Raw genomic sequence first — 27,209 nt, forward strand, 5'->3', positions numbered from 1 at the left:
TCAAGTGAGGCAGGACCCCTGGCATCTGCTCCGATCTGAAGCCCCACTCTGTTGTATTCCTGGCTAGGCAGAGAAGGCCCGCCCTGAATCTGTTTCCTTCTCTGTATGATGGTGTGAATTCTTTCTCCCTCTAGCATCAATAAAGAGAGCACCCTCCTTGTGTCTGGGTGTGATTACTGTATCTCAGGGTCCGAGGGGATCACACAGGCAGACCCTGGATGCAGCGGCTTCAGCCTCCATGAGGAGGGGGGCCTTCAGTGTCTCATTGCCCGCACTCTGGCCTTTCCTAAGGCACAGCTCTGACTGGGCCCCTCACCTGCTCAGGAAACTCCAGTGGCTCCCTCTCCCTCCAAGCTCAGATGCAAACCTGGCCCCATGTGGCAGTCATCACCTGCTCTGTCTGGTCCCACTGGCCCTCCACCCTTCTGCCCTTCCAGCTCGGGGCAGGCGCCTCTTACTAGGCCTTTCCTGATGGGAGGCCCTTCCCCTCCCCTCCAGCTGCTGGGCCTCCCCACAGAAAGGGCTTTGGTTTTATCTCTTCTTAGGTCCAAGGTATCTATAAAGAGTGGCAGCCCCTGGAGAGCAGCAGCCGTTAATCAGAGCTTAGCACAGTGACTTCCACAGCTTAAGGGTGACTGACCAGTCCCCCCGGGGGTCATCTCACTTGGCATGTGCCTCCTCTTAGTAGCCATTCCCTGCCCCCCCCCCCAGCAGAGGCTTTGCAGCCTCTGGGAAGGGGCAGGGAGCGTGATGGTATTAGACTGTTGGACCCTCTCTGCACTCTGACCCCATGGAGGTTCCAGGCTTCACCCTGCCCTGGTAAAGAGACGAGCTGGGGTCCCAGCCAGGGAAGAGGGAGCTTTATTGAGCGCAGCCAGTGGGGAGAGGTCTAAGGTGATGTGTGTCTCTGAGCTCATAGGTCCCTGGCCTTGGGAGGAGAAAAGGGTCAAATTATCAGGAGAATTGGGGAGAGGGGATCAAGGCTTTGGTGCTGCCCAAGAAAGGAGAGGGTCAGATGTTGAAAAGAACACTCCTGGGGTTGCGAGGGAAAGGCTGGGGTCAGAGGTCACTCTCCCCATAGAGGGCACTTGAGAAGGCGACATAGTCCAGAGCCCCCGAGGGAGCCCCAGGCCCAGTATAGGGGGTCATGCGGCGGATGCAGTACTCCGCCTGCTCGGCTGGCAGCTCCCGCCTCAGCTCCTCACCCGTGATGTAATTCTGTTGTACAGAAGGGGGACACGTCAGATCCTGACTGACCCCTGCTCCTGGGAGGAGGGGGCTTCCAAGGGGGTGGGGTCCAGCCACAGCCCCACCACATACCTTGTCTCCTGCCAAGATCTTGAAGGAGGCCACCACCTGCTCGGCTGTGTCTGTCTCGGCAGTCTCTCGAGTCATAAAGTCAATGAAGGCCTGGAAGGTGACGACCCCGGCTGCGTTGGGGTCCACCATGGTCATGATGCGAGCAAACTCCGCTTCCCCCTACAGAGGCAAACCCACAGTCACCCATCCATTTGTTCCTTCCTTTTAAAAAGCATTAAGGACTTTCAGTGAGCCGACCCCAATTGTGCTTGGCAGTGGAAATTCAGAGATGAGAGTGCCTGTCCTGGGTGGGAACATGGACAGAGAATGAGGGGGGGGGGAACAACAGGTGCCATGGAGTCAGGAGGGCCTGAGTTCAAATTGTCGGAGCCACACTTAAAATTACCTAGCTGTGTGACCTTGGGCAAGTCACTTAACCCCACTGTCTTGCAAAAAACAATAAAAATCGGAATGGGCAGAAGCATTAGAAGCTGAGGGGTTTGGGGAAGACCTCATAACTGAGAAGGAATAATTGTACCCTAAGGGTGAGGATGATGCCTCTTAGGGGGCACATTGTGTATGTGTCTAAACCAGGAAAAGTCAGATTGTGAAGTGTTAAAAGTGAATAACACATTCTAGAAGCAAGGGGGGGATTCCCTAGACCTGGGGGGGCATGGCCCTGCTCTTTGTGTGTGCAGGGGGCAGGAGACATGCTCACCAAATCATAGCCCATAGAGATGAGACAGGCTCGGAAATCATCGGGTTCCATCATCCCATTTCGTTTCTGTGATCGGCAAGGAGAATGTCAGGCTTCCACACTGGACTTCCCCTGCCCCCCAGCCCTCACTGGCTGAGGAGAGCCCCTTCGACCACCCTGCCCTGCCCATCTGACCCGGTCAAAGTGGTTGAAGGAGGCCCGGAACTCGTTCATCTGTTCTTGGCTCAGGCCCTTGGCATCGCGGGTCAGCACCTGGTTCTCCACCTCATTGATGGTGCGGGCAATGGAGGTGAGCAGCTGCTCCCAGCCCACACGGATATGCTAGAGGGAGGATAGGAAGGAGAGATCAGCATCCAAGGCAGAAGGGGAAGAGCAGGTGCCCAGGCCCCTTCCAGTTCTGACCTCCCTGGAGGCAAGAGAACTGGGTTCAAGTTCTGACCAGGCTTCCCTAGGTTTCCTGCTCTTGGTCAAGTCAGTTTCTTTCTCCAGGCCTCACTTCTCTAAGACCCCCTCCTTCAGCTCTGCCATCCCCTGTCCCAAGGCCTCTCCCAGCTCTGCCATCCCTTCCCTCAGCTCTGCCATGCCCTCCTTCAGCTCCGCCATCCCCTGTCCCGAGGCACCTCCCAGCTCTGACATTGAGGTTTGAGAAAAGTCACCAAACTGTTTCCAAACTTTGCCCTTGAGGCCTAGGTTTTGTTCTCTGAGGGCTTCAAAGAGAGTGAGACAGGGGGCCAGCCCATCTGGGTCACAGTCTCTCAATCAGCTAACTCTTATCAAGTGCCAGGGAAGCTCCAAGAGCTAGGGGAGGTGTCCGAACAAGGGGTTGTACCAGAAGAAACTAGAAAATGAGGAAACCTGAGAATCATGGGAAGACTGACTGAGTGAAGGAAGCAAACTGGGAGGAGAGAGTGACTGGGATAACGGAGAGGACAACCTGGCAGGATCAAGCTTAGTCCCAGAGGGCAGATGATGCCATCTGGCTCCCTCTTCTTCCTAAATGGGGGAGGGGGACTACGGGTGCTGAATGACATTTATATAGCCAGATGGCTCCTTAGCTTGTTCCTTGTATTTCAAGGGTGACTTCTATGGGGGAAATGCACTGTGGTACAAGAAAGCGGGACATTCGAACTTCTTACAAGGAAGTTTTCCCTCAAGCTTCATGTTTAACTATGGCATTTGGTTAATAGCATTTGCCTTAAAAATGCCCCCTCTAGACCCCTCTTATCCCTCCCCTTCCTCTTTCTCTTCCTCACCTTCTTACTTCCATCTCCTCCCCTTCCCCCTCTTCCCCTTCTCCCTCCCCCTCTGTTCCCCCTTCTGCCCTCCCCTTCCTCTCTTCCTTCCCCCTTCCTCTCCTCCCACTCTTTCCATCCTCCCCTCTCTCCTCCTCTTCCTCTCTTCCTTCCTCCTCCCCTCTCCCTCCTTCAGCTCTCTCCCCAGCTCTGCAGGTTTCCCCCAGCTCCCCCCCACACACACCAACCTCCATGCTGTAGACAGTGTGTTTATTGTCAAACACCAGGCTCTCCTGTAGCATCTGGTGGTCTCCCTCGAGCCGGTCCACGTTGCTCTTGTAGTTGATGATGTTTTGTTCTTGCTGCTTCAGTCCTGCCATCTGGTCCTCTAGGGAGCCAGCCAGCCCCACCGCCAAGCGTCCGACTTCCTGCAGGGGCCAAAGACAGCTAAGTATACCTAGGGTAGGGCAACTAGACGTGCCAACTTGGGGGGCAAGTCTTCTCATGTTAATATCAGCCTCTGCTATCATGCTCTGCACATGTCTGCTCTCCCTGGATAGTGAACGTCATGGATTCAGATGGATCTCTCTCTGGGACTGGATCTCTCTACCTCGTGTCACAATTCTAGACCCTGCATCAAAACGTTTTTGGAGTGCCAGGAATCGGGGGGCAGAGGCTTGATTGCTGTAGTGGGGTCATGAGTCTTTCCCACATCCCAGGAGAGCTTTCCCAGGACCAGTCTGCCCCGCTTTCCTTCCAGTCCTGGAGTCTCTGTTTCCCTGTGTAGGACTTTGGGTCCTGAGATTTGAAGTTTCTCCTCCAATTGAATTTCCCCCAGTCACCAAAACTCCCCCTTACATCCCTGCTGCACCCCCAGACCCAGGTCCCTTCCCCTAGGGGAGAAAGGCCATCCTGGTGTGGGCCAAGGTTGAAGCTCTTGGGCCATTCCCTCCCAAAAAGGGTGAGGGTGAGCCTTGCCCTCATCTCCATATCCCCGCTCTGGACCCCAGCTCTTCTCACCTCTACTTTTCCCTGAATCCAAGGGCCAATAGCATTGGCTTGAGCTGCAAACTGTCTGCGGAGCCGCTCATTGGCCTGCTGGCGGGCCAGCTCCTCCTGCAAGGTCTGGTCACGGTTGGGCACCAGCTTCCGTACCTGAGCAATCAGGAGGCTGGTATCAGGTGGATTGGGGGATGGGGGGTGGGCTGCTCACACTGTGTGTGGATGGAGGATGTCTCTCCCAGGCCCTCCAGCTGCTAACACCTTCCCCTTGACAGACCACCTTCAGATACTCTGCCTGGAGCTGGAAGGTTGTCTCCACCATTAAAATGTTACGTTCTCTGTGGGCAGGACTGTGGGTTTGACTGACGGCAGAAGGGCTAGGTAAGGAAGGCATTTTCTCTGGCCTTACTACTTTGGCCCAGGTCCTACTACCTTGCTCATCTTCGATAGGCCAGGAACCTCTGGGCTGTAACCACTCCCTGTCAATCAATCAACCAATCCACAAACTCATTGATCACCTAGTTTGTGCTATCATGGTTACAAAGACCCAAACAATCCCTGTCCCTAGGAGAGGCAAGGGGAGAAGCGAGATGGGTACAGATGTCTTGGCAGCACCTCCAGGCCTCAGTCTGCCCATCTGTTAACTTGAGTTGTTAACCTAACTCAAAGGTTTGTTTGTAAGGGAGTGAAGTGAAGGGTAGGAGGCAAAAAGGCCCCACAGAACTCTTCTAAAGAGACAGAAGACAGGCAGAAGGATTTGAGGGCAAAGGGAGGGGGAGAGTGACCCCAGGCAAGAGAGGGCTGAAACAGGGGGTGCGTGTGGGAGACCCCCAAGGAGATCAGTGTCTTACCATTTCCCACTTGCTGGTGATGTCCTGTGGCGTGAGGCTGATATAGGGGTTGGAGATGGTCAGACGCAGTCCATAGGTCTGACAGATCTTCTGAATCTCCCCCTGAATACCCAGGATGGCCCCCCGCTCCCGGTCAGCCTCAGGTAGAGTGGCCTTGAACTGCTCATGGGCTGTGATGAGGCTCTAAGAAATATCAGGAAGGGAAAAATCTTAGAAACAAACATCTCTGCCCCCATCCTTTCTTGACCTCCTCCAAAATCCAAATGTAGAAGTGGGGGATGAGATGCCCTTTGAGGCTCCATCCTTTGGAGCAACCGGAGGGCGAGAAATCTGGGCTGGTGAGGAGGGGTGGCAGGTGGGCATGCAGAGGCTGCCCATGCCCTACCTGTTGGTTTTTTCTGGTTTTTTTGGTCTTAACTCCATTGGGTCCCTGGACCACAAGGGGAAGTCTGCATAGCATAGCACACCCCCCCCCCCCAGCAGTAAGGCCCGAAAGACAGTTGCTTAGCAACGGGTTGAGGATCAGCAGGATGCACATTAGATCATCTTGGGCAGCAGCCAAGGACCCAGGAGCTTCTTATAATGTATTGTAACAGAGGGGAGGAGAAAGGAAACCAAACATCTTCCTCATAGGCTGACTGAGCTGTCAAACAGTCTCAAGACAGCCAGTGATTGGAGAGCAACCAAGAAAGGGAGCTGGGCCTGGTGAGATTTCTAATCTCCCTTATCATCAGGAAGAGGATGTTTTGACAAGCAGGTGAATTTGATTTGAGGGGGGGTGGGGTGCTGTGCTAAGTCACCAACCTCAGTTTCTCCTCCAGAGTCAGATATAAATCAGGATGACTAGAGATGGTCCTGGATGTGAAACCATTAAAGTGACTTGCCCAAGGTCACCTGGCTAGTAAGCATCAGGTGTCTGAGGTCAAATTTGAACTCATGTCCTCCTGATTTCAGGACAGGTACTCTACCCATTGCACCATCTAGCTGCCCATTGCTGGCTGAAAATTCACTCTGCCAATGATGATGGTGGAAAGAGGATGAAGGCAGGGTCTTCTCTCTTCACAACTTGGTTTTGTTTTTTTGTTTTTAGGTTTTTGCAAGACAAATGGGGTTAAGTGACTTGCCCAAGGCCACACAGCTAGGTGATTATTAAGTGTCTGAGACCAGATTTGAACCCAGGTACTCCTGACTCCAAGGCCGGTGCTTTATCCGCTGCTCCACCTAGCTGCCCCTTCTTTACAACTTGGAACTATTTCTGAGACCCTATTTGAGGAGCAGGCTCTCTGTGAGCGACCCACCTGGGTCTCCTCCACTGAATGCACCAGCCACACATCCTGCAGGTCCTCCACCGCCCCATCCAGCCAGTTGTTGAAAGGGGCTGCCCGCCGGGCAAATTCTAACTGCAGCTGGTCGATGGTTTCCAGGAGCTTTTCCATCCTCTAGGGAGAAGGGGGCAGGAGTGAGATTGGCCAGAAGCTCTGATCTGCCCTGCTCTCCTCTCCCTCCGCTGCCCACCCCAGACCACTCCATCACCTCCAAAGCATCTCTCCTTTTCTGAGTCAAAGTGCCCAGGGAGTCCCACTGGTCACAGATGGCCTGGCAGCGACTATTCACGGAGGGGGCATCATGATAATCCAGTTCACTGAAAGGGACAAGGCATGGACTGACTCTCCAGGCCCAGGATGAGCCCAACTCTGGCCCTGAGCCCCCTCCCCACCTCCCACGATGATGTCTAGGCTTGGAGTCAGGACCCCCAGGTTCCATCCTGTCCAGGGTTTACATAAAGCCCATCCCCTATCAGCATGGGCACAAGGCTTCTTGAACACAAATCCTGAGAATGAGAGACCTGGGTTCAAATCCTGCCTGACACTTTCTAACACTTCCCTTCTGTACAATGAGCACTACAATGGACTAGATATCCCTGAGGACCCTTCCTACTCAGATGGGGGCTGGCTATCTTCCTGCCAGGACCCTCTCCTTAATCTTAGTGTCCCCACTGCTGGCTAACTCCACTTTACCCTGTCTGTGGTCTCCCCTACTGTACTGGACTCCCCAAAGATATCTTTTCCTTTTAGTGGCTACCTCGCACATAGTAGGCTCTTCATGAGAGCTACATGGACCAGAATAGGATCTGGCCCATGTTTGAAGCCTTTGGGCCCTCAGTTTACCATTTCCAAAATGTAGATAATGATGATAAAAATAGGTGACACTTGGCAAGGAGGCATTTTGGGGACAAGGCAGCCTCAGAGTCGGGAAGGCCTCTGCCATATCCTGGATGAGTGGCACTGGCATGCCTCTTTACCACTCAGGGCCCCAGACCACTCCAATAACTAGGGCCTGCAGAGTGGATGGGGGTCTGCCCTGGCAAAGGAAATTTCCTCAAGGGGAGCTCTTGACATGAAATCCCAGGCCTGGACCCCCCACCTTCCACTTCAATTTGAATTGATCAGACAAAAGACCCTGTGCCAGTCTTTAATGATCTGAAAGGGGCCCTGCCCTTGAGGAGATCACATCTCCTGAAAGGCCACAAAGCTGGATCTGAGTTTGAGTCTCGTTGTCCAGAGCATTTTTCTACTCCCCATCTGATGTGTAGGGGCCTGAGAGAGCCTAGCCCTCCCCAGCCCAAAGTCTACAGGTTACTACTGCAGGGAATGGAGGATGGTGAGGGGGTGTCAGGTAAGCTCCCCAAGTTGTGGCTGGAGGCAGGAGCCATGGGAGAATGAGACAGAGACCAGGATCCTGGTGGTCTAGGCAGGAAAGGGTGATGCCAGGCTGCTGTGGAGGAAGGGCAGGGATGGGGCATCCATACTTGAGCTCCTGGGCTATGGCTGCAATCTGCTCCACCCGGTCCTGGTGGGCGGCCAGGTCGCTCTCAAAGGCCTCATGGCGCCTCAGCAGGGCCCGCACCTCCTGCAGCGAGGCTGAATCATAATCCCGCTGGCTCAGCATATCTTCCTTTCCTGGGAGAGGAAGCAACAGGTGGCCCCCAGGCCACCCCATCACCCAGTCAGAGGCCATGAGGCCCAGTCAGAGGCCATGAGGTCCAGAGGGGACTTCCAATACCACCAAGGCCAACCCTGCCATTTTACAGAGGGACAAACTTGGGCCCAACATGGAGAAGGGACTCTGCATGCCAGGCCACAGGGTGGGATCCCAAGTTGTGCCTTCTGATTCTACTCTGGGATTCCTCCTTCCCATTGGGCAGTCTGAATGACTAGAAACCCAGCCATGGATTCCACAGCTGGAAGGAGCTCAGTGGTCAACCCACACCCAGGACATACCCACAATCCTATCCCCAGGGAATGGCCAAGCTGCTTTTGCTTGAATACTTCCGGTGATGGAGAGCTCGCTCCTTCCACTTTGGGATGGCTCTCATTATTAGGTTTTCTCTGATATCGGTACTAAGTCACCTCTCTACAACATCCCCCCAGTTCCTGGCTCTACTGGGCCCAAGCAGAAGAGGCCTAATCCCTCTCTACATGAAAGGTGCTTAAAGTTGACCATCATATCCACCCCATTTCCTTCAGCTGATCCTCCCCATCCTGGCTGTTCTACTCCGGACACTGTCCAGCTGCTCCCTGTCCTTCCTGAACTGGGCTGCCTGGGTCTCCCAAGACAGTGTGACCTGGGCCGAGGCGCACAGATGTGGCTGATGAAGGCATAGATCATCGATCCCCGAGGAATCCGTATGAGAGATGTGCAACAATCCCCATCTCTATAAAGTCATCTATGGGAGAGGCTATGAGGCTCTGGAAAGAGAGCTGGGCTTGGAAGGCCTGGGAAGACCTAGGTTCAGATCCTCCCCACCTCTGATACTAATGCCTGTGGTATGAGGATCAAAGGCAGTGACCTAGGTTAAGTCCTCGCAAACCTTAACCATTAAAAAAACAAGGCCCATTTCATCGGGTGACTCTAAACCTAGGCTGCAGAGAGGGGGCAGATCTGCCCTGGGCCGGGGTCCTGGACCAGTGTAATCCCTCTTTGATGGTCCCATGAGTCTGTGCAATGCCACAGAGCAGGTGCCCACCCTTCTGGGTCCTTACCCCGGGTCCAGGTCTCATGCAGGGAAGCTTTCTGTTGGAACTTCTCTGCAAGGTGTTGCAGGCGCTGAAGCCTCCGGATCTCAGCCAGCAGCCAGTCCTCATAGCCCTTCTCAGCCTGTTCCAGGCCCCGCCAGGCATTGGCGATGTCCTGAGGAGGAAGACAAGGGCTCTCCTGCATCCCTGGCCAGCCCAGGCCCTTTTATGCCCCCCAGCCAGCCCTGAGCTGGGAGCTCACCGACACCAGCTTGCCCTCAGATGGCATGAAGGCAGGCCGGTGGCTGAGTCGAAGCTTGGTCTGCAGTGTGTTAAAGTTAATCTCCAGTTGGCATTTCTCCTGAACGCGGGGCGGCTTGTGGAGACGCCGGTACTCTCGGAAATCCTCCAGCTTCCGCTGCATAGCACTCATGCTGGGCTCACTAGTCCGGTTCTCCAGCCAGGGCACGGTGCGGCGGATCCATTCCAGCAGCTGGGGAAGGACAATGGCATAAGGGATGGTGGCCCTTAGCCCTGGGCTTCTCCTGGAAGCTTCCAGAGAGCAATGGCTGCTAGTTTTTTGTCTCGGTACCCCCAATGGTGAGCATAGAGTAGGTAATTAATTACAAATGGCTTCCTTCCCATGCTAGCCCTCCTGGTCCATCTGCTCCAGAATCTTCTTTCTTCACAGGCAGGGTACATGGGTCTCCTGCTCACAACCCTCAGAGCCTCCCTTTACTTTAGGGAATCCTCCATAGCCAACTCCAGCCTGGCTTTCTAGACTTTTCCCTGCTGTTCATCATGTTCTCCATTCTCTGGACAAACTAGACCTTTAGCCATTCCTTGGTCACACCCCCGAGGCCACATCCTATCTGGTCAATTAAGACTACCACCCCCCAAGCCTAGGCTTCCACCGCTCCTGCTGACATCTTGCTGGTCCTTCAGGGCCCAACCTGGTGCCATCTCTTCTATGAAACTTCCACTGGACTAGAAATGATTTCTTCCTTGTGCAACTCCTCATTTATCCTGTACATTTAACACATTTTGCTTCTTGCTTTAACAGATGTGTCCCAGGCCTTTCCCATTAGACTAAAAGACTCCTGAAGGCAACTGTTGGTGTATTTCACCTTTCTGTCCTCAGCATAAAGCATGGGCCCCACAGACACCCACCTCACTGGCCAGCTTCTCATATTCTTCCATAAGCTTTTCATTCTCCTGGTTCACTGCCAGCACCTTACAGATCCTGTTGGCAGCCGTCTCTGCCTATAGACAGAAAAAAGTCCAAGAGCCCAGATTCCCTAAGTCTGCCTCCTGGACACATGTCCTTCTCTTCCCCATCACAGGGACAACTCTTCTGCTATGGGACCCCACCCTCTCCTACATGGAGCTGGCCTGAGTTCCCCCCCAAAGGTCATAGGATCTGGGCTCTCTATCAATTAGGAAGGGACTAAGAGCATCAAGGTCTTCCCATAGATGATCCCAGAGAGGGGAACAGTCTTGACCAATGAACTTCTGTAAAATATTTCCTTAAGTCATTTTGACCTTGGTCTGTGCAGACTTGTTTAATACTGTGGTTTTTTCCTTGTATCCTAACTTCCTACCTGGCCACAAGTTCCCCAAGGACACCATTCCTAATAAATGTTTGTTGTATGAGGAAATGAAGGAATAGTTCAAGGATGGGGCACTCATTCCCCAGAACTTGAGTCACCCCCCGCCCCGGGATTTGAAGCAGGGTTTGTTAGCATCACTTTCCACAGCGCAGGAGAAGCATATAGGACCAGCTTCCTTGAGAGGACACCAGGCTGGAAGCCGGCAAGATGGAGGAAGGCGCTAGACCTCCCTCCACAGGTTCCATCTCTAATCTGCAGATTTTCTGGGGATAACTGTAGTGTCCATGCTGATCCTTCCCAAGAACTGATGCCACAGCTGACCATGCCTATGGTGGACCATGCCCACAGCTGATCATATCCATGGCAGACTATACCCACAGCTGGCCATGGTAAGTAATTCTTAGTTAGGAACTGGGAGTAGGGAAGGTTGGGGGGACCAGACCAACCCCACCAAGTCCCCTTTTATGGACTCACAGCATTCTCAAGCTGGAAGGGATGTTAGAGACCATTGTGTCCAGCTCTCTTACTTCACAGGGCAAGTGGAGGCCAAGAAAAAGAAAGTGGCTTGCCCAAAGGTACTCAGTGAGATAGACCAGGTTCCCCAGACTGGAAGGTCAAGGTTCTTTCCATTACACCGTCCCACCAGGCTACAGATGTCTTTATCTTCAACGTCCAGCATGGGGCCAGGACTGCTCCCAACCTGGGTATCTTTCATGGAACTGGCCTCACCTGTTTCTCCTGCACTGTGTAAAGTGATGCTAACACCCCCTGCCTCACATCCCAAGGGAACTCTACAGGTCCAGTAGGTATTCATTCCAGTGTTTAATGCATGAGTAATTAGCATGAATATTTACCTTTAGTCATGTTCTGCAGCCTTCAAAACTCCTACCTCACAACTTTGTGAGATGGGCATTGAAAGGTTTATTCTCCCCATTTGATAGATCAAGAAACTGAGGTCCATAAAGGTCAAGTAGTGGCTAGGATACCAGGATTTGAACCCAAGGTCTTGGAAATGACAGCTGTTCCAGGCCCACCAGTGCTGGCCTTCCTTGTTCCAGTTGGCCATGAATCCTTAGCTACAGGTCTCCACCCATTCGCTTCCCCACAACTCTACCCCCACTCCCCTGTCCTTCCTTCCCCACCTCAACCCCTGATCCCTTCACCTGTTCAGCCCCTGCAAAGGCATGATAGAAGCAGGACACATAGGTCATGACGGCCTTCTCATCCGGCTTGGGGGTGTTCACGATATCTGAGGAAGTAGGAAGGGGAGCTGCTTAGAAATGTGCTCTCTCTCCCCTTGTTTCTCTTTCTCTGAGAGGGTAGGCTGCCTGCCTGGGGTCATGGGATTACTAAGTGGCAGAGTCAACCTTGGGTTGTCTTGGCTGAACCTCCATTTTTTTTAAACATCTTGAAAGTGTTATTTTAGCTCATTTACACGATAGAAATAATGGCCCTGGCAGATGTTCTAAGGAAACCGTACAAAATAATAGCATAAATATTTCAAGATGTTCAATATAAGCTATATTATATATTATATTTTAAAATAATTTAACAGCATAGATGGTCATAGAGGCAGCTGGTGGTGCAATAGATAGAGAACTGGGTCAGGTTTGAGAAGAGCTGACCATGGACCAGTTGCCTCAGTTTCCTCAACTGTAAAGTAGGAATAATTCCCTACCTTGCAGGGCTGTTGTGAAGACTTAAATAAAATAATATTTGTAAAAGTGTTCACTTGTGTAATACCTGGTATACAGTAGGTGCAGTATAAATACTCAATCTCTTCCCTTCCCTTGCCAGGATTTGTTAATTCCTTTCAAAACATGTAGTTTTGAAGGCATCTGAGAGTTATAATAGGGTTTCAGAGCAAGTTATGGCATAGAGCAGGGTTTCTTACCCCCCTTTCCTTTTTTGTCACTGACTCCTTTGGCAGTGACAGTATCTTAGAATAATATTTATTTTATTTTATTTTTGTACAAATGATTTTTTATACATTACTAAAATATTCTTGTTTAAGAGTAAACATAATACCCCTCCCCCCAAAATCTAGACCCTCATGAACAATAAAGTAAAAAAACGTGTTTCAGTCTGTGTAATGATACCAGCAGCTCTGTTGCGGATGGATCACATTCATTAGGATAAGTCCATCACAAAAGTTACTTCCATAATTTTCCACTGTTGCTCTGGCTGATTGTAATTCCTCCCATCCATACCTTCCCACTACCATCAATTATATTTTCTCTCACCCTGTCCCTCTTCTAAAACATGCTGTAGGGTACCTGAGTGGTGCAGAGGACCAAACACTAACCCTGGCCCTGAGCCCACGTACCATCCCTGAGACCCAGCAACCACCTGGCCCCGTGGTCCTGGACAGGCCACCCAATCTGAGGCCCAGAAAGCTGAAGCAGCTGGTGGAGCAAGATTTGAACATGGATCCTTGAGCTCTTTCCACCTCATCTTGTCCTCTTCTTCCCATCCCCAGGTGCCTAAGCTATGCATCAGACCCTGTGCTCTATGAAGGCTGAGCTGCTCTTTTTCACCTGTCTCCCACTCCCTGCCTACCCAGCATGGTCCCACACAAAGGAAGTATGAGCCCTTCATAGGTGTTGATCAGTTGATTGTTCCTGGCTCCCAGACCCCACTCACTCACCTTCTGCATCTAACATTTTGGGAATGTCCAGATACTTTTCAGCTACCTCAAAGGCGGTGTTCAGGTTGCCAATGGGGTCATCCTGAGAGGAGAGCAATTGTCAAAGCCAGGTCAAAGGTCAAATTTGACCTGGGGGTGATGGAGAAGTCCAGATGTTGGCTGAGTCAGGGCCCCACCTTGCGCAATTTGGCGTAGTCAATGAGGTCAGGGCGGTGCCGGTGGATGAGAGCACAGAGGGCCAGGCCATCCTTCCAGCTGAGGTAGAAAGAAAGTAAGGCTGGTGCCCCCCCCCCACATGAAAGCTGTGGCCCCTGATTCCCACCTAACCTGAGGAGTCCCAGAACTCAGAGCCCATTTAGCCCAAGGAATTGAACCAGCTGGGGCAGTAGATCTGGCACAAGTCCACTAAGGATGCACTGCATGGGCTTGGGAAAGGTCCTTCCTCTCATTAAAGTGAAGTTTGAACTAAAACCTCTAAGTTCCTCTCCCTGAAGTCTGATATTCTAGATTTAAGAACCTTCCCATCTCTGATATCCTAAGCACCCTCCTAGGTCGAACATTCCATGTTCTAAGCACCCTCTCAGCTCTGATGTTCCAGGTCCTAAGTGCCCTCCTAGCTCTGATGTTCCATGTTCTAAGGGTCCTTCCGTCTCTGATGTTTAAGGTCCTAAGCACCCTCTCAACCCTGATGGTCCATGTTCTAAGGGCCCCAGCTCTGACTCTCTAAGGCTCTAGCTAGCTCCCTCTCAGGGACACAGTGGCCCAGAAAGGGCAATGTTAGGGTGTCAATCACTCTGTCCCCAGCAGTGACCTGGTGTGGAAGTTTTGCACATTCACATTCCTATAGGGCGCTGTTTTCCGTTGACACCACAGGAGCAAACCTTCTTTGGCGGAGGTCTCTGAGAGAAGGCAGAGGAAACGGGAGTTGTTTGAGGAGGGCAGATGGGTCAGCAGGGGTCAGCAGGGCCAGCCCCCCCACTCAGCCTGGGCCTTACCTTCCACAGAGATGTCCTGGATGGCAAAGCGAAGGATGATGGTCCAGATCATCCCCAAGGTCATCTTCAGGTTCCCGTCCACGATCTCTGGTGGGGAAGAGTCAAGCCAGGGAGATAGAAGGTTGAACCAGGTCTTCACCTCCCTCTCTACCCCCAATTAATCCTGGCACCTCACCTTCAGCCCCAATGGACACAAGTTTCACCCCTTTGCTGGCAATGAAGTCCAGGGCCTTGTTGACATTGGCGATCTTGTGGAAGCGCATCTTGCCTTTATCTGGCCTGGGCAGTCTTTCCCCTGGGATATAGGAGAGATCCAGGATCATAGGAAGCCCCAAGGCCATCAACTTTTCAGTTCAGTTCAGAAATAATATTATTAAACACCTACAGTGTGCTTAATAGATAGAAGGATGATGAAAAATGATAATTCCTGCCCTCAAGAAGTTATTCTTTAGTACAAGAGACAGAGATTGGGTCTGTTATTTCATTGGTGTCAGGAATTCCCCAGATTAGGCAATAGCTCCAACCAATTCAGGTCAGCATCTTCTCTGTAACTTGGCAACTTGGAGAGCTGTCTAGAGCAGAGGGGTCAGATATGCGACCCACAAAACTCCTGAGCACTGTTTGAACCAAAAAAAAAAAATCTAACTGGGAAGTATCAAAGTAGAAAAGGTAATATTCTTATTTATTTATTTATTTATTTATTTTTGTTGGTCAAAACTTTAATTTGAAGAGTTTCAAATGTCCAAGACAATGGAGGGAGTCATAACAGAATATCTATCATAAAAGATAATATTTTTTCTGGTTTAGTGGCCTCTGTTTGGATTTGAATTAGTCATACCGCTTTCCGTAATAAATAATTAGATAATACAAAAACTATGTTGGAGCCTACTTGTCTGGACACACAAAGGACCTATATGAACACAATTGTAAACCACTGTCTATAAACATGGATCTTAATAACTAGAGAAAGAGTAATGGCTTGTGGGGAGTCTGAGCCAATATGGTAAAGCTGATAATATGACTAAATTAATTAACTTATTTGATTCCATGCCAGTTGAACTACTAAAGAATTATTTTATTGAGCAAGAAAAAAAATGATAATGAAATACGTCCAGAAGAATAAAAATTAAAGAATTTCAAGGAAAATAAGTAGGAAAAAATGAGAAGGAACAAGACGCAACAGTGTCAGAGCTCAAACTATACTATAAAGCTGCAATTATCAAAACAATTTGCTACTGGGTAAGAAATAGAGGTTGATAGAACAATTAGGTACACAATATACATGAGCACAGCCACCATTAAACTCAAAGATACCAGCTACTGCAGCAAGAATTCACTATTAGACAGAAATTATAAGGAAAACTGGACTGTGATCTGACAGAAACTAGGTTTGATCTAACATCTCACACCATATACCAAGACATGCTTTAGTACATGGGTACATGACTTAAATATATGAAGTGTGATATCATAAACTAATTAGAAGAGCAAGTTAAAAACTATGTTTCAGTTTCATGGATAAGAGAAGCATTCATGACCAAAAGGACAGAGAGAATCAAAGAAGACTAAAACAATTTTGATGACACAAAATTTAAAAGTTTTTTCATAAAGCCAATTTATCTAAAATTAAGGGAGAAGCAGGTTACTGGGGAAAAATTTTTGTGGGGAAAATTTTTGCTTTGGTATACCAATAAGTGTCTCACTTCTAAGATAGAGAAGTGATTTAAATGTGTAAGGGGAAAAAAAGCTATTCCTCAAATGATAAATGATCAAAGGATAAGAACATTCCATTTATAGAGGAGAAATCCAAGACAGTATTAGCTATATAAAATTGCTCTAAATCTAAAAGAAATTCAAATTAAGGCAATTCTAATTTAGCATTCTACATTGCTCAAATTATCAAAGTTGACCCAAAAAAGGAGAATACATGCTGGAGAATCTATGGGAAAACAGGTACTTGAATGCACTGTTGGTGAAGGTGTGAACTAGTCCAGTCATTCTGGAAAGTAGTTTTGAACTGTGGTCAAAAAGCTACTAAACTGTGCATACCCTTTGAGCAGGAGTACCACCACTAAGTCTATATCTAAAAAGATCAAAGAAAGAAGAAAAAGAACCATATGGACAAAAATATTTATTGGAGCTCTTTCTGTGATGGTAAAGAACTGGAAATTCCCTCAATTAGTGAATCACTAAACAAGTTGTGGTACATGAAAATGACGAATACTATTGCACTATAAGAAATAGGAAGGAAAGAGTTTCTGAGAAATCTGGGAAGACTGGTATGAACTGAGTGTTTGGGTTGGGGGATTGGAGGCATCTTCATCTCCATCTATCTCCCACCCCTAGAGGAGAACCCCCAAAGAACAAGGCCCCCCTACGTCATACCCCTCACAGTTCCCACTTCTCCATGCCCCAATTCCTTTCCCTACTCCAAACATCACAGAGTCAGCCTCAGCCTCTTGCTGATCTCTGAGCCTCTGAAAGCATCAGATCCCCTTGGCCCTTGCCCCCCTCACCAGATATGACCTCCAGGAGCAGCATGAGTTTGAGGCCATTGCGAAAGTCTTCTTCGATGTTCTCAATCTGGGTCCCAGCTTTGCGCAGATGAGAGTTACACCAGGCTGTGAAGGTCTGGGAACAGAGGGAAGAGGGCAGAGGAAAACACTGGCACTTTTACTGGGAGTCAGTGCATGAGGCTCACTTGCCTTACAACTGCCCTTGGAAGTGGTTTGTGTGAATGCTAGTACTCATTGAAAAGAAAGGGAAACTGAGGCTCCAAGATGGGAAAGAAGTTGTTCCCACCCAGTTCCTGTGTTTCTAGCCTGGTTCTCCTACTTAGTACTTTGGTGACCTGCAGAAGACCAGTGAACCTCTCTGGTCCTGGTCCTCAGTTTTCCCATCTGTCCTCTACGGTCACTTCTGAGTCCACAAAGAAAGACAGGAAAAGTCCCTGCCCCCAAGGAGAGAAAACAGGAAGAAATGAATACATATGAAAATCTAGACTAGGAAAATACAAAGAGACTTGGGGAGGCTGAGGCTCTAGCAGCAGGAGGGCCCAGGAAATCTTGGGAAGGAGGCTCTTGGCTTGAGCCTCCAAGGCAAACCAGTGATTCCAAAGGCAGAGCAGAGGTCAACAAATAGATTGGAAAGGAGAGAGACTAGAGACAGGGAGAACCATTGGGTGGCCACTGTGGTGGTCCAGGTGATGAGGGCCTGCCCTGGAAGGAAGGCGATAGTGTGAGTAGCAAGAGGGGAAGGGATATGAGAGGTGTGGTAGAGGTAGAAAGAACAAGATTTGGCAACTGTTTAGGTGTATGAGGTGAGGGGAAGTGTGCAATTGAGGATGACTCTAATGGTGTGTGCCTGGGAGTTTACCCTTAACATAAGCCAGGAAGTTCAGAAGGGGGTGTGTTTGGGATAACACAACATAATGAGTTATATTTTTTAAATGTTGAGTTTGAGAAGGCTCTAGAACATTCAGTTGGAAATATCCAGGAGGCAGTAGGGGAAACTGGAGAGAGGGTTAAGACTGGAGTTATGAACCTGAGAGATAAAGGATCCTGGATAGAGAGTTGTTGTTGAGTCATCTAAGTTGTGTCTGACTCTTCATGACCCCATTTGGGGTTTTCTTGGCCAAGTGGTTTGCCACTTCCTTCTCTAACTCATTTCACAAATGGAAAAACTAAGGCAAACAGGGTGAAGTGACTTGCCCAGGATCACCCAGCTAGGAATGGTGGGAAGCCAGATTTGAACTCAGGAAGATGAGTTTTCCTGGCTCTGGGCTGGGCGCTCCATGTTTTTCCCTGGAGCTAGAAGAACCTTCATAGGCTATTGAACCCAACCCCTTCATTTTACATGCGAAAAGAGGAAGGCGAAGAGAAATGAAGGAACTAGAAAGTAGGAACTGACATAGAGCTTTCTTAACCCAGTACCCTAGCCTCTCTACTCAACACTGCCATAGGAGTCTTCTGCAGGGAGATGATCACTGAACCTGCGGAAGCTGGTGAGGTCATTATGAGATTGTGAAGAGACCAGAAGCCCCATTGCAAAAGGTTGGGGAGTGAAGGTGATGCAGAGAAACCTGGGCATGGAGTGATGAAATCAGTGGGAGACAAACTTTGTAAATCTTTTGTTTGCATTGTAAAAAGAATCTTCCTTTGTCCTTCCACATCGGAGGGCCTGACCTTCAACCTGATTTGGATTATCTTTTTTTTTTTTGGTGGGGTAGCCACAGAGCACTGGTCCTGGAAGACCACCCAAAAGAGCCCCTCCCCAAGAGGCAAAATCTCCAATGAGGGACTTGGATTATTCCCAGGTCACTATCCCCTTCCCATGGATTTTGGGAGAGAATTTAAGGAGATCTGGGGGATGGGCTAGTCCCTTTTTACCTTCCAGTCTCCTGCTGTACCCTGGCCAGCTGGCCTGGCCAATCCAATCAGCAATCCACATGGTCTTCTCTTTAAATTCTTTTTAACTTTCCTATTACTTTCTTACTATGCTGTAACTTCCTTTAATAAATTTCTCTTTTCTTTCCAAAACCTGCATTTCTGAGTCTGAGTTATGAGTCTTTGCGGGGCAGAACTGAACCCAAGAAACAAAGCAGCAGCTCCAAGGGGAAACACAGTGGAAGCAGTGAGGGGACATAGCTTTTTTCAAAGCATGGGGCTAAGAAAAGGAGGGAAGCTAGAATTCTATAGCTTGAGATAATGGTAGAGTCTTGTGAAGGTTTTTTAAGGAAAGGGAGATTGGGACGTGTTGTAAGCAGCCAGGAAGAAGAGACTGAAGACGAGACAGAAGATGATTGAAGCACAGATCTAGCACACATGGAAGGGGCGCTGGCCTTGGTAGGGAGAAAAGCCAACTCATGGTCAGAAGTTGGCAGAAAAAAGGCGAGAGGGACAGCTAGGTGGTGCAGTGGATAGAGCACTGGCCCTGGAGTCAGGAGGACCTGAGTTCAGATCCAAACTCAGACACTTATTAATTGCCTAGCTGTGTGGCCTTGGGCAAGTCATTTAACCCCATTGCCTTAAATTAAAATTTTTTTAAAAAAGAAAGAAGGGGAGAATAAGGGGTGGGATGGAGGATGTAGAGAGGAGAAAAAGAGAGGGGGGGGAAAAACTTTTCTTAGTAAAGCTCAAGTCAGATCCTCAGTTGCAGGAGAGACGGAGGAGGTTTGAGGAAAGAGAAGGTCTTGCCTAGTTGCAGTAGGGAGTAGGAGACAATCACTGAGGGGGGATCAAAGGGTTGCCTTGCTATGGTGAGAGTCTGTGTGAGACTGGAGAACATGATCCCAGTAAAAGCTTTCTACAGTTCTGTTGCCTGTGGATAGGAATGGAGGAGGCAGCAATTCAGGGCTGGAGACTGGCAAGGTTTGATTAGTGGGTATATTATATTTATGGCTCAAGCATCACCTGCTTAGTGTAGGATGTGGTGCTAAGGGCTGGCCTGAAGACCCGGCCTAAAGGGTTGTAGGATTGGGAAGGAAGGGCTCCTCCCACTGGCCCAAAGCTACCTTTCTTATTGGCAAATGGCCCATTTGAATCTGGATCCTGGATCCGGGAGTCTCAGTTTCTAGGGCAGATGCAGACAAGCAGGGGTATGGAGCTGAGGGGTGGGGGTGGGGAGGGAGGTTGTCTCTGAAGTCCAAGGTCTTGGGAGTAGAGGGAGGCCAAGGCCCTGGGAAGCCAGGCTTTTCAAGGGGGACTGAATTTGGGGTAAAGACTGGGTCAGAATTATTGGGGAGGGGGCGGCTAGGTGGTGAAGTAGATAGAGCACTGGCTCAGGAGTCAAGAGGACCTGGGTTCAAATCCGGTCTCAGACACTTCATAATGACCTAGCTGTGTGGCCTTGGGCAAGCCACTTAACCCCACTGCCTTGCAAAAACCTAAAAAAAAAAAAAAAAGAAATATTGGGGAGAAGAGAGCGTCATCTGTAAGAGTGGTAAGATCATGGGCACGAAGAATCATGAGCGTGAAAGGGGTGGGCAGGAGGTGATCCAAGGGCCTTCAGGATAAAGGGTGCTGTCAGAACTAGGAAGCAGGAAGAGTCTGATGGAGAGATCGGATGAAGGTGAATTTGCTCATCAGAGATGGATTCAGCAGCCAGGGAGGGCAGAAGTGGTCAGGTGAAGATTAGAACTAAATTGGATTGGGCCAGGCTGATGGCCAATCCTGATTTACAGGGATTAGAGTAGCCTGGGAGGAATCTGCTGGCCTTAGGGTTTGGGGAGGTTCAAATATGGAGAAGCTAAATTGGCTCAGGGACATAAGTGGAATGATGTCCAGGGGTCTAGGCAGGTCCGGCCTTTGAGGGGGTGGACCATGGACATTTATTGAAGGCTGACCCTGTTTTCTTTCCAGAGCAATGGGCTCATGAAGTGATCCCCACTTCACCCCCATCCAGTTTTGGCTCACTCTGAAAATCCTCTTGGACTTCTTTGGGAGTGAAAGTCAAGGCTGGGAAACTCCTTGAGGGAAAATATGGAACAGGGGGAGCTCCACCTCCAAACAACCACTGTTTTGGAAACAGATTTGTCCTGAGGGTGGGGTTGGGGACACCCTCTTAAACTACCCTAAAAGGTCAGGATCAGCAGTGATTGCTACACCCCTTCTTTAGATTCCCCCAAGTTGCTGCCTCAGCAGAAAGGGTCCATCTGGCCAGAGGGTCAGGTTACTCAGTAAGGAGACCCAGGCATCCCCTCCCCCTCAGCCTCTACCTCTGGGAGACCTGATGCCTCCCCTCCCCAGGACTGGAGACTGAGCACTGGATTGGGACAAGAGACAGGCTGGAAAGAGGACTGGACTCCCAGTTCAGTGGACCTGAGTTTTAGTCCTGACTCTGCCACTGACTAGACATGAAACTTAGAACACTTCTTTCTGAGCCTCAGTTTCCCCATCTGTAGAATGAGGAGTTTGGACTAAATGGTCTACCTCTAAGCATCCTCCCAGTTCTGCCATTCTATGTCCTATGTTCTAAGGTCCCTCCCAACACAGATATTCTATGTTCTAGAGACCCTCCCAGCTCTGGTGTTCCACACTGGGTGTCTTAGGGTGTTGCCTGGTTCTAGGTCCTCTTCAGTGGGCCACTCCAAGGCCTAGCCAGAAGATAAGCAGACTTTGTTGAAATAGTAATGGAGGCTCTGGGTGGGCCTGGGAGAAAGTCTTGTGGGCCACCAGGGGCTGGAGAGTGGTTCTTGAGGGGACCTGAGTTCTTTCTCTTCTCCACCCCACCTCCCCATTCCAGGCTGGGGGTGGAGTGGGGCATGATTTTGGAGTCAGAGACCTTCAAGGGTGGGGCAGAGGGATATATTTAACCTCTTGGAAGGAGGAGGGCATCCCTCAAGTGCTCTAGCTTTTCCCCTCCTCAGACCCCCCCACCATGAGGTTCGCCCATCAGCAACGGAGACCTCCAGGCAAAGACAGGCTGGCTGGTGAATACTCTTTGGGGAAAGGGAGGGATGTTTCTTGTTTTGGCCCCCTCCCGGGTCCCCCATTCTTGAGGCCCGTCCCCCTCACCTTCCGTTGTTGCTTTTCCCAGGCAGGGTCCAGAAGCAGGTCTCGGTCCCAGTCCTCCTCCTGTTCCATGTACTCCCCGCCTCCATAGGGACCCTGGCCCTCGCCCAGGCCTTCGGGCTGCAACACCATCATCATGGCCACGTCCTGTGGTTCTGCCCTGGCTCGGCCCGGCCCCCGGGCCCCCGACGGCAGCCCCCATAAATACCTCCCAGGGCTGGGATCGGGTTCCTGCTAAATTTGGAAATGGGGGAGGGGCCAACATGGAAGGGAGGGAGATGTCTGGGTCCCAGGCAGACCAGGGGTGGAGGGGAAAGGGCAAAAAGGAAGGCAGATGGTCCCCTGACGGCTCCCCTCCTAAGCCCAGAAAAACTTTGAAAATGCTGAGGACTCCAAAGAGTTTTAAGCTCCTTGGTCCAAAGAAGCCCTCGGGTTGGGCTCTCTCAGTCTGGCTAGGTTTTGCTTAATCCTTTTTCCTTCACACAGCCAAACTGAGACCTGGGGGAGGCAAAAGGAGGAAAGGGGAAATGACCCATCAACCCATTCCTCGGATGGACAAATCTAAGCCCACGGAAATACTTTGGGTGGGTTTCGCGTTTTTTCCTGTAGCAGGAGGGACCTGAATGTCTTGGGAAGGTGTGGGAAGCCAGAGCCTGGGCGCTAATCCTGGGGATGACTGCGGAGCCAGCTGGATGCAGTCGGGGCTATTAATACAGCCTTGGCTTGGGGCAAGCCACCCAGAGAATGTGCTGAGGCAGGAAAGGCTGTACTCGGTTGCAATTCCATCCCCTCTGCCTCTGAGGGGAGTGGAGAGTGGACTAAGATCAAGGACCCTGATGACAGCTTAGAGCTGCCTTCAATACACAGACCATCTATCTCAGCCCAGAGGAGGACACATTTGGCAGATGGGACAGCTGAGTGACCTTTGACAGACTGTTAGAACAGCAGAAGGGGAGGTACAATTGGAAATGGACAGATGGTACCCACATTTTCTTTTTTTAATTATTAATTAAATTTGTGGTACCCACATTTTTTTTTTTTTTAGGTTTTTGCAAGGCAATGGGGTTAAGTGGCTTGCCCAAGGCCACACAGCTAGGTAATTATGAAGTGTCTGAGACCAGATTTGAACCCAGGTACTCCTGACTCCAGGGCTGGTGCTCTATCCACTGTGCCACCTAGCCACCCCTGGTACCCATATTTTCAAGGAAGTAGAGTTTCCATAACAGTGATCATGGCATTCATTTCTGGCAAAATCACTGAAGAGATGACTGAAGTCTAGAAAAAGAAGCAATGATTACAAAGAACCACCAACATTTCAGCCAGAATCAGACAGGCCAGACTTACCCATTTTTTTTTTTAGGTTTTTGCAAGGCAAATGGGGTTAAGTGGCTTGCTCAAGGCCACACAGCTAGGTCATTATTAAGTGTCTAAGACTGGATTTGAACCCAGGTACTCCTGACTCCAGGGCCGGTGCTCTATCCACTGTGCCACCTAGCCACCCCATTTTCTTTTCTTTTCTTTTCTTTTTTTTTTTTTTGATAGGCTTACCAATCCAACAGATCAAGAGAAGACTTTGTTTTGGGTTATCTGGATTTTAGCAAAAAATTTGACCAAGTTTCTTAAGCTACCTTGTGAACACAGTGTAAAACTTTTACCAGACTGTTTGCCACCATAGGGAGGTGGAGGGAAGGGAGGGTGGTAGGAAAATATGGAACTCATAAACTTGCAAATGGGTGAATGTTGAAACCTTTTTTTGCATGTAATTAGAAAAATTAAAAAAAAAAACAAGAGAAAAAGAAAGAAATCATGAGGAATGGGACTTCTGAAAAGCCTAGAAGGACTTGCATGAACTGATAGGGAGCAAAGTGAGCAGAACCAGAAGAACATTGTGCCCACTGACAGCAACACTGGGTGATGATCAGCTATGACGGACTTGTTCTCAGCAGTACAATAATCAAAGACAATTCTAAAGGACTCGTGATGAAAAATAACATCTATATTCAGAGAAGGAACTAGAGTCTGAATGCAGAAAAAAACTCACTATTTTTGATTTTTAAAATTTGTTTTATGTATTCTGGTTTTATCTATTATGGTTTCCCCTCTTTTTTTATTTGATTTTTCTTTCACAACATGATTAAGATGGATGTATGATTAACATAATTATACCTATATAACCTATGTTAGATTGCTTTTTTATCAGTGGAAGGGGGAAGGGAAGGGAGGAAGAAAAATGTGAAACTTAAAACCTTACCAAAAAAAAAAACTGTTGAAAAGTAGCTTTGCGTGCAATTGGAAAAAATAGATTAAAAAAAATACTTTGTGGACAAGATAGATAAAGAGCTGTCAGCTATAGCTTAACATAGGTGGGTGGAATTGAAATGATTGTGGTCTTTGTTTTGAAGCCCAGAGAAGAGACCTTAGTGGTCAGTCCAGTGTCAGCTTGGAAGGTCTCCCAGTAGAGTGCTATAAGGATTTGTGAATTTTTAAAAATCAGATGAAGGTAGAGTTGATATACTAATCAATTTTGCAGATGATTGAAAGCAAAAAAGGGCGACTGAGAAAGGCTGCTCAGGATCCTGACAGGCTTGGATGATAATCAATTAAAATGGACTGTCAGGGGTGGCTAGGTGGCGAAGTGGATAAAGCACCGGCCCTGGAGTCAGGAGTACCTGGGTTCAAATCTGGTCTCAGACATTTAATAATTACCTAGCTGTGTGGCCTTGGGCAAGCCACTTAACCCCATTTGCCTTGCAAAAACCTAAATAAAATAAAATAAAATAAAATAGACTGTCATAGAGGGAAATTGTGAACAAGTACAACATGGAAGACAGGTGGCAAGAGGTAAATCATCTGAGCTGAGAAATGGAAACAAGGGAGCCAAAAGAGGTCGTCTGCATTACTCAGGGGCTGCAGTGCTTAGAGAGTTTATCTCAGAGTCAGATAAGTGTTAATTGGGTGACCCTAGGTGAGCCACTTACCCTGTTTTCTGATCCAAAAAGTGAGGGGGAGGTTCTCTTCCAGATGTTCATGTAATTTTCTTCCACTGGAGAAACAAGAGTGTGTTTGGCACAAAACTGGTGGTAATAAATGTCTGTCACTTAATCAATTTGGTTACTCTAGTGAGAGCAGTACTAAAATACTGTGCTCTATTTTGGGTACCATGTTTTAGGCAAGATGTTGAAATGCTGGAGACCATCTGGAGAAAATGGACCCTGATGGTGGGGCTACTCTACTGAGGACCATGTCCTGTGTGGATCTTCTGAAGAAATGAAGACTGTTTAGCCTGAAGAAGAGACTTAAGGAGATCAAGAGGGACATCTTCCCTTATTTGAAAGGCTGTTAGGTAAAGATCCATTAAATTTGTTCTATTTGACTCCAGGGATGATGCAGAAATGTCCTAAAGTCTAAAACTGGGCATCATCCAAACGGTGAGGCCAGGGGGGTCATGAGGAGGATTCAACCCATTACTAAGGATGAATCATCAAAGAGAAGCGCTTGACCCACTAAGACATAGTCCAAGGCCATGGTGTCAAATTCAAATAGAAATTAGGGCCACTGGGATAGTAAGGTGGCACAGTGGATTGAGCACCAGCCCTGGAGTCAGGAAGACCTGAATTCAAATCCTACCTCAGACACTTAATTGTTACTTAGCTGTGTGAACTTGGGCAAATCACTTAACTTCACTGCTTTGCAAAACCCTAAAGACAAAACAAAAAATTAGGGCCACCGAACAGTACATAAGAATTCCTATGGGCTGCCTATTATAGAAAACCACATATTAATATTATGTTTTAATGTTTTCACTTATATGGTTCAGTATTTCCCATTTTAATTTTAATTTTCCATTTAAATTTGGTTCAGGTATTGTTGTGGGTCTTGTACAGCTGGCAGGTGGTGTGTCTGATGCCTCTGGGCTAAAGGATGCCAGTAGAAATATGTATGCAGTGAAAACATGTTGGGTTGCTCATTTGGTGAAATTATAATAGCTGTAACCATTTCAGGGTTAATGTTCCTCTCAGGGCTAAGAAATATTAAAGAAAGAACAAACTATTATTCCTAAACTATTTCTAGAAGAAAGCCCCTTGTATTCCAAACAGGTGGCTCACTCTAACTTTTGATAAGACTTTTACTATGACTAGGATAGCAGACTTTTTCCCACAAGAAAAATCTTGCATTCCAAAGAAGCTCCTAAGATTCCTTTGGTTTGATAAGCAGACTGTGGCTAGACCTTGTGTTCCAAGACAAGTTCCATTACTTCAGTAAAATAGTTCTCATCCTGAAGGCCATTCTCGCCATCTGGATGGTGAGGTCATACTTAATGAAAACCTTTTATTCTTCTCTTTGTTGCTGGGGCAGATTTTCACAAGTTGAATGTAAGGCTGAGGACTAGCCAATGAGTGGACAGAGAGGGACCATAGGGAGGAGGAGGGGATTGCATTAGGCCAGATAATCTTTGTTTTTTAAGATTTTTGCAAGGCAAACGGGGTTAAGTGGCTTGCCCAAGGCCACACAGCTAGGGAATTATGAAGTGTCTGAGACCGGATTTGAACCCAGGTCCTCCTGACTCCAGGGCCGGTGCTTTATGCACTACACACCTAGCCGCCCCTACTTTATTGTTTTTTAAGATTTTATTTGAGTTTCCCAATTTCCCCCTAGCCTTGCTTCGCTCCGCACGCCCCAGAAGGCAGTCTGTCAGTCTTTCCTTTGCCTCCCTGGTATGCACTGATCCCAGCTGAAGGCGATGAGAGAGAACTCGTGTCCCTAAGGGAGGCAGAGAGCCTAAGAGGGAGCAAGGTGAGACAATGATTTGGCAGCTTCGTTGGCAGGCCCTGTAGTCTTGCTTGACTGGCACCTCGGGGCGGCTCCTGGAGCTGCACTGCCTAGGTGAGACTTGCAGTCTGCCCTTTGCTGGAGAAAGGCCAAAACGCACTTCTTTTTCTTTTTTGTTGCCCAGGGGGTCCCTATATTTCATGGGTGGGTTTTAGTGCCACCGGCGGGAATCCGTGCCACAGCTGCCTCCTGTTTCTGCCCCAAACCTGTTCCCGGTCTGCGCTTGGCTTGGCGAGGCCCCGGCCTCCTGGAGGTCTGCGCCCCAGCTCAGCCAGAAGCCAAGCTGGGCCTGGCCGGGGTGGGCGCCTAACTGCGCCGCGCCGGGGCTTTCAGGGCCCGGGGAAGGCCCCCTGGGCGGGCGGGCCACGGCGCTGCGGGCCGGGCTCGGGGCTCTTCGGGCTTCCCCGCCAGCCCCAAGGCGCGAGGCTCCGAGCAGGCCGCAGGCGGGGGCGGGGCGCAGGGAGGCCTCGGGGGAGCTGCGGGCCCGGGCCTCGGGGC

At 49.3% G+C, this 27,209-nt stretch overlaps 1 protein-coding gene and 1 long non-coding RNA gene across 3 annotated transcripts; one reads left to right on the forward strand and one right to left on the reverse strand.

Annotated features, from left to right (window-relative positions):
- Positions 1-846: 846 nt before the first annotated feature.
- ACTN3 (actinin alpha 3) lies at positions 847-22,075 on the reverse strand. 2 transcript variants are annotated; one of them, XM_074230991.1, is made up of 21 exons: positions 21,885-22,075; positions 16,887-17,001; positions 14,546-14,665; positions 14,371-14,457; positions 14,187-14,274; positions 13,552-13,630; positions 13,376-13,457; positions 11,892-11,977; positions 10,289-10,381; positions 9,381-9,611; positions 9,146-9,293; positions 7,912-8,062; positions 6,636-6,744; positions 6,401-6,541; positions 5,103-5,285; positions 4,270-4,404; positions 3,498-3,677; positions 2,192-2,338; positions 2,018-2,083; positions 1,321-1,479; positions 847-1,218 (listed from the first exon to the last, which is right to left on the reverse strand). In XM_074230991.1, the coding sequence occupies exons 1-21, from the start codon at positions 22,017-22,019 to the stop codon at positions 1,060-1,062; spliced, it is 2,694 nt and encodes an 897-aa protein (XP_074087092.1). In that variant the 5' UTR covers positions 22,020-22,075; the 3' UTR covers positions 847-1,059. The 2 variants fall into 2 exon arrangements, with proteins under 2 accessions (XP_074087092.1, XP_074087091.1); XM_074230990.1 differs by having other exon boundaries at positions 847-1,479.
- On the forward strand, positions 21,414-27,160 carry LOC141518719 (uncharacterized). The gene is made up of 6 exons (XR_012477266.1): positions 21,414-21,496; positions 21,737-21,799; positions 22,368-22,465; positions 25,051-25,224; positions 26,538-26,675; positions 26,836-27,160. It is a non-coding gene; the product is annotated as an uncharacterized LOC141518719 (long non-coding RNA).
- Positions 27,161-27,209: the final 49 nt, after the last annotated feature.

This window comes from Macrotis lagotis, chromosome 3, assembly GCF_037893015.1.
Source record: "Macrotis lagotis isolate mMagLag1 chromosome 3, bilby.v1.9.chrom.fasta, whole genome shotgun sequence".
Lineage (NCBI taxonomy): Eukaryota > Metazoa > Chordata > Mammalia > Peramelemorphia > Peramelidae > Macrotis > Macrotis lagotis.

Bases quoted from the DNA above. Each gene is read 5' to 3' on its own strand.
- ACTN3 (XM_074230990.1), bottom strand. From the start codon at position 22,019: ATGATGATGGTGTTGCAGCCCGAAGGCCTGGGCGAGGGCCAGGGTCCC. The intron at 17,002-21,884 runs GTGAGGGGGACG...CTCTGTTCCCAG, and splicing joins GGGAAAAGCAACAACGGAAG to ACCTTCACAGCCTGGTGTAA. The intron at 9,612-10,288 runs GTGGGTGTCTGT...GTCCTTCCCCAG, and splicing joins ATGAGAAGCTGGCCAGTGAG to CTGCTGGAATGGATCCGCCG.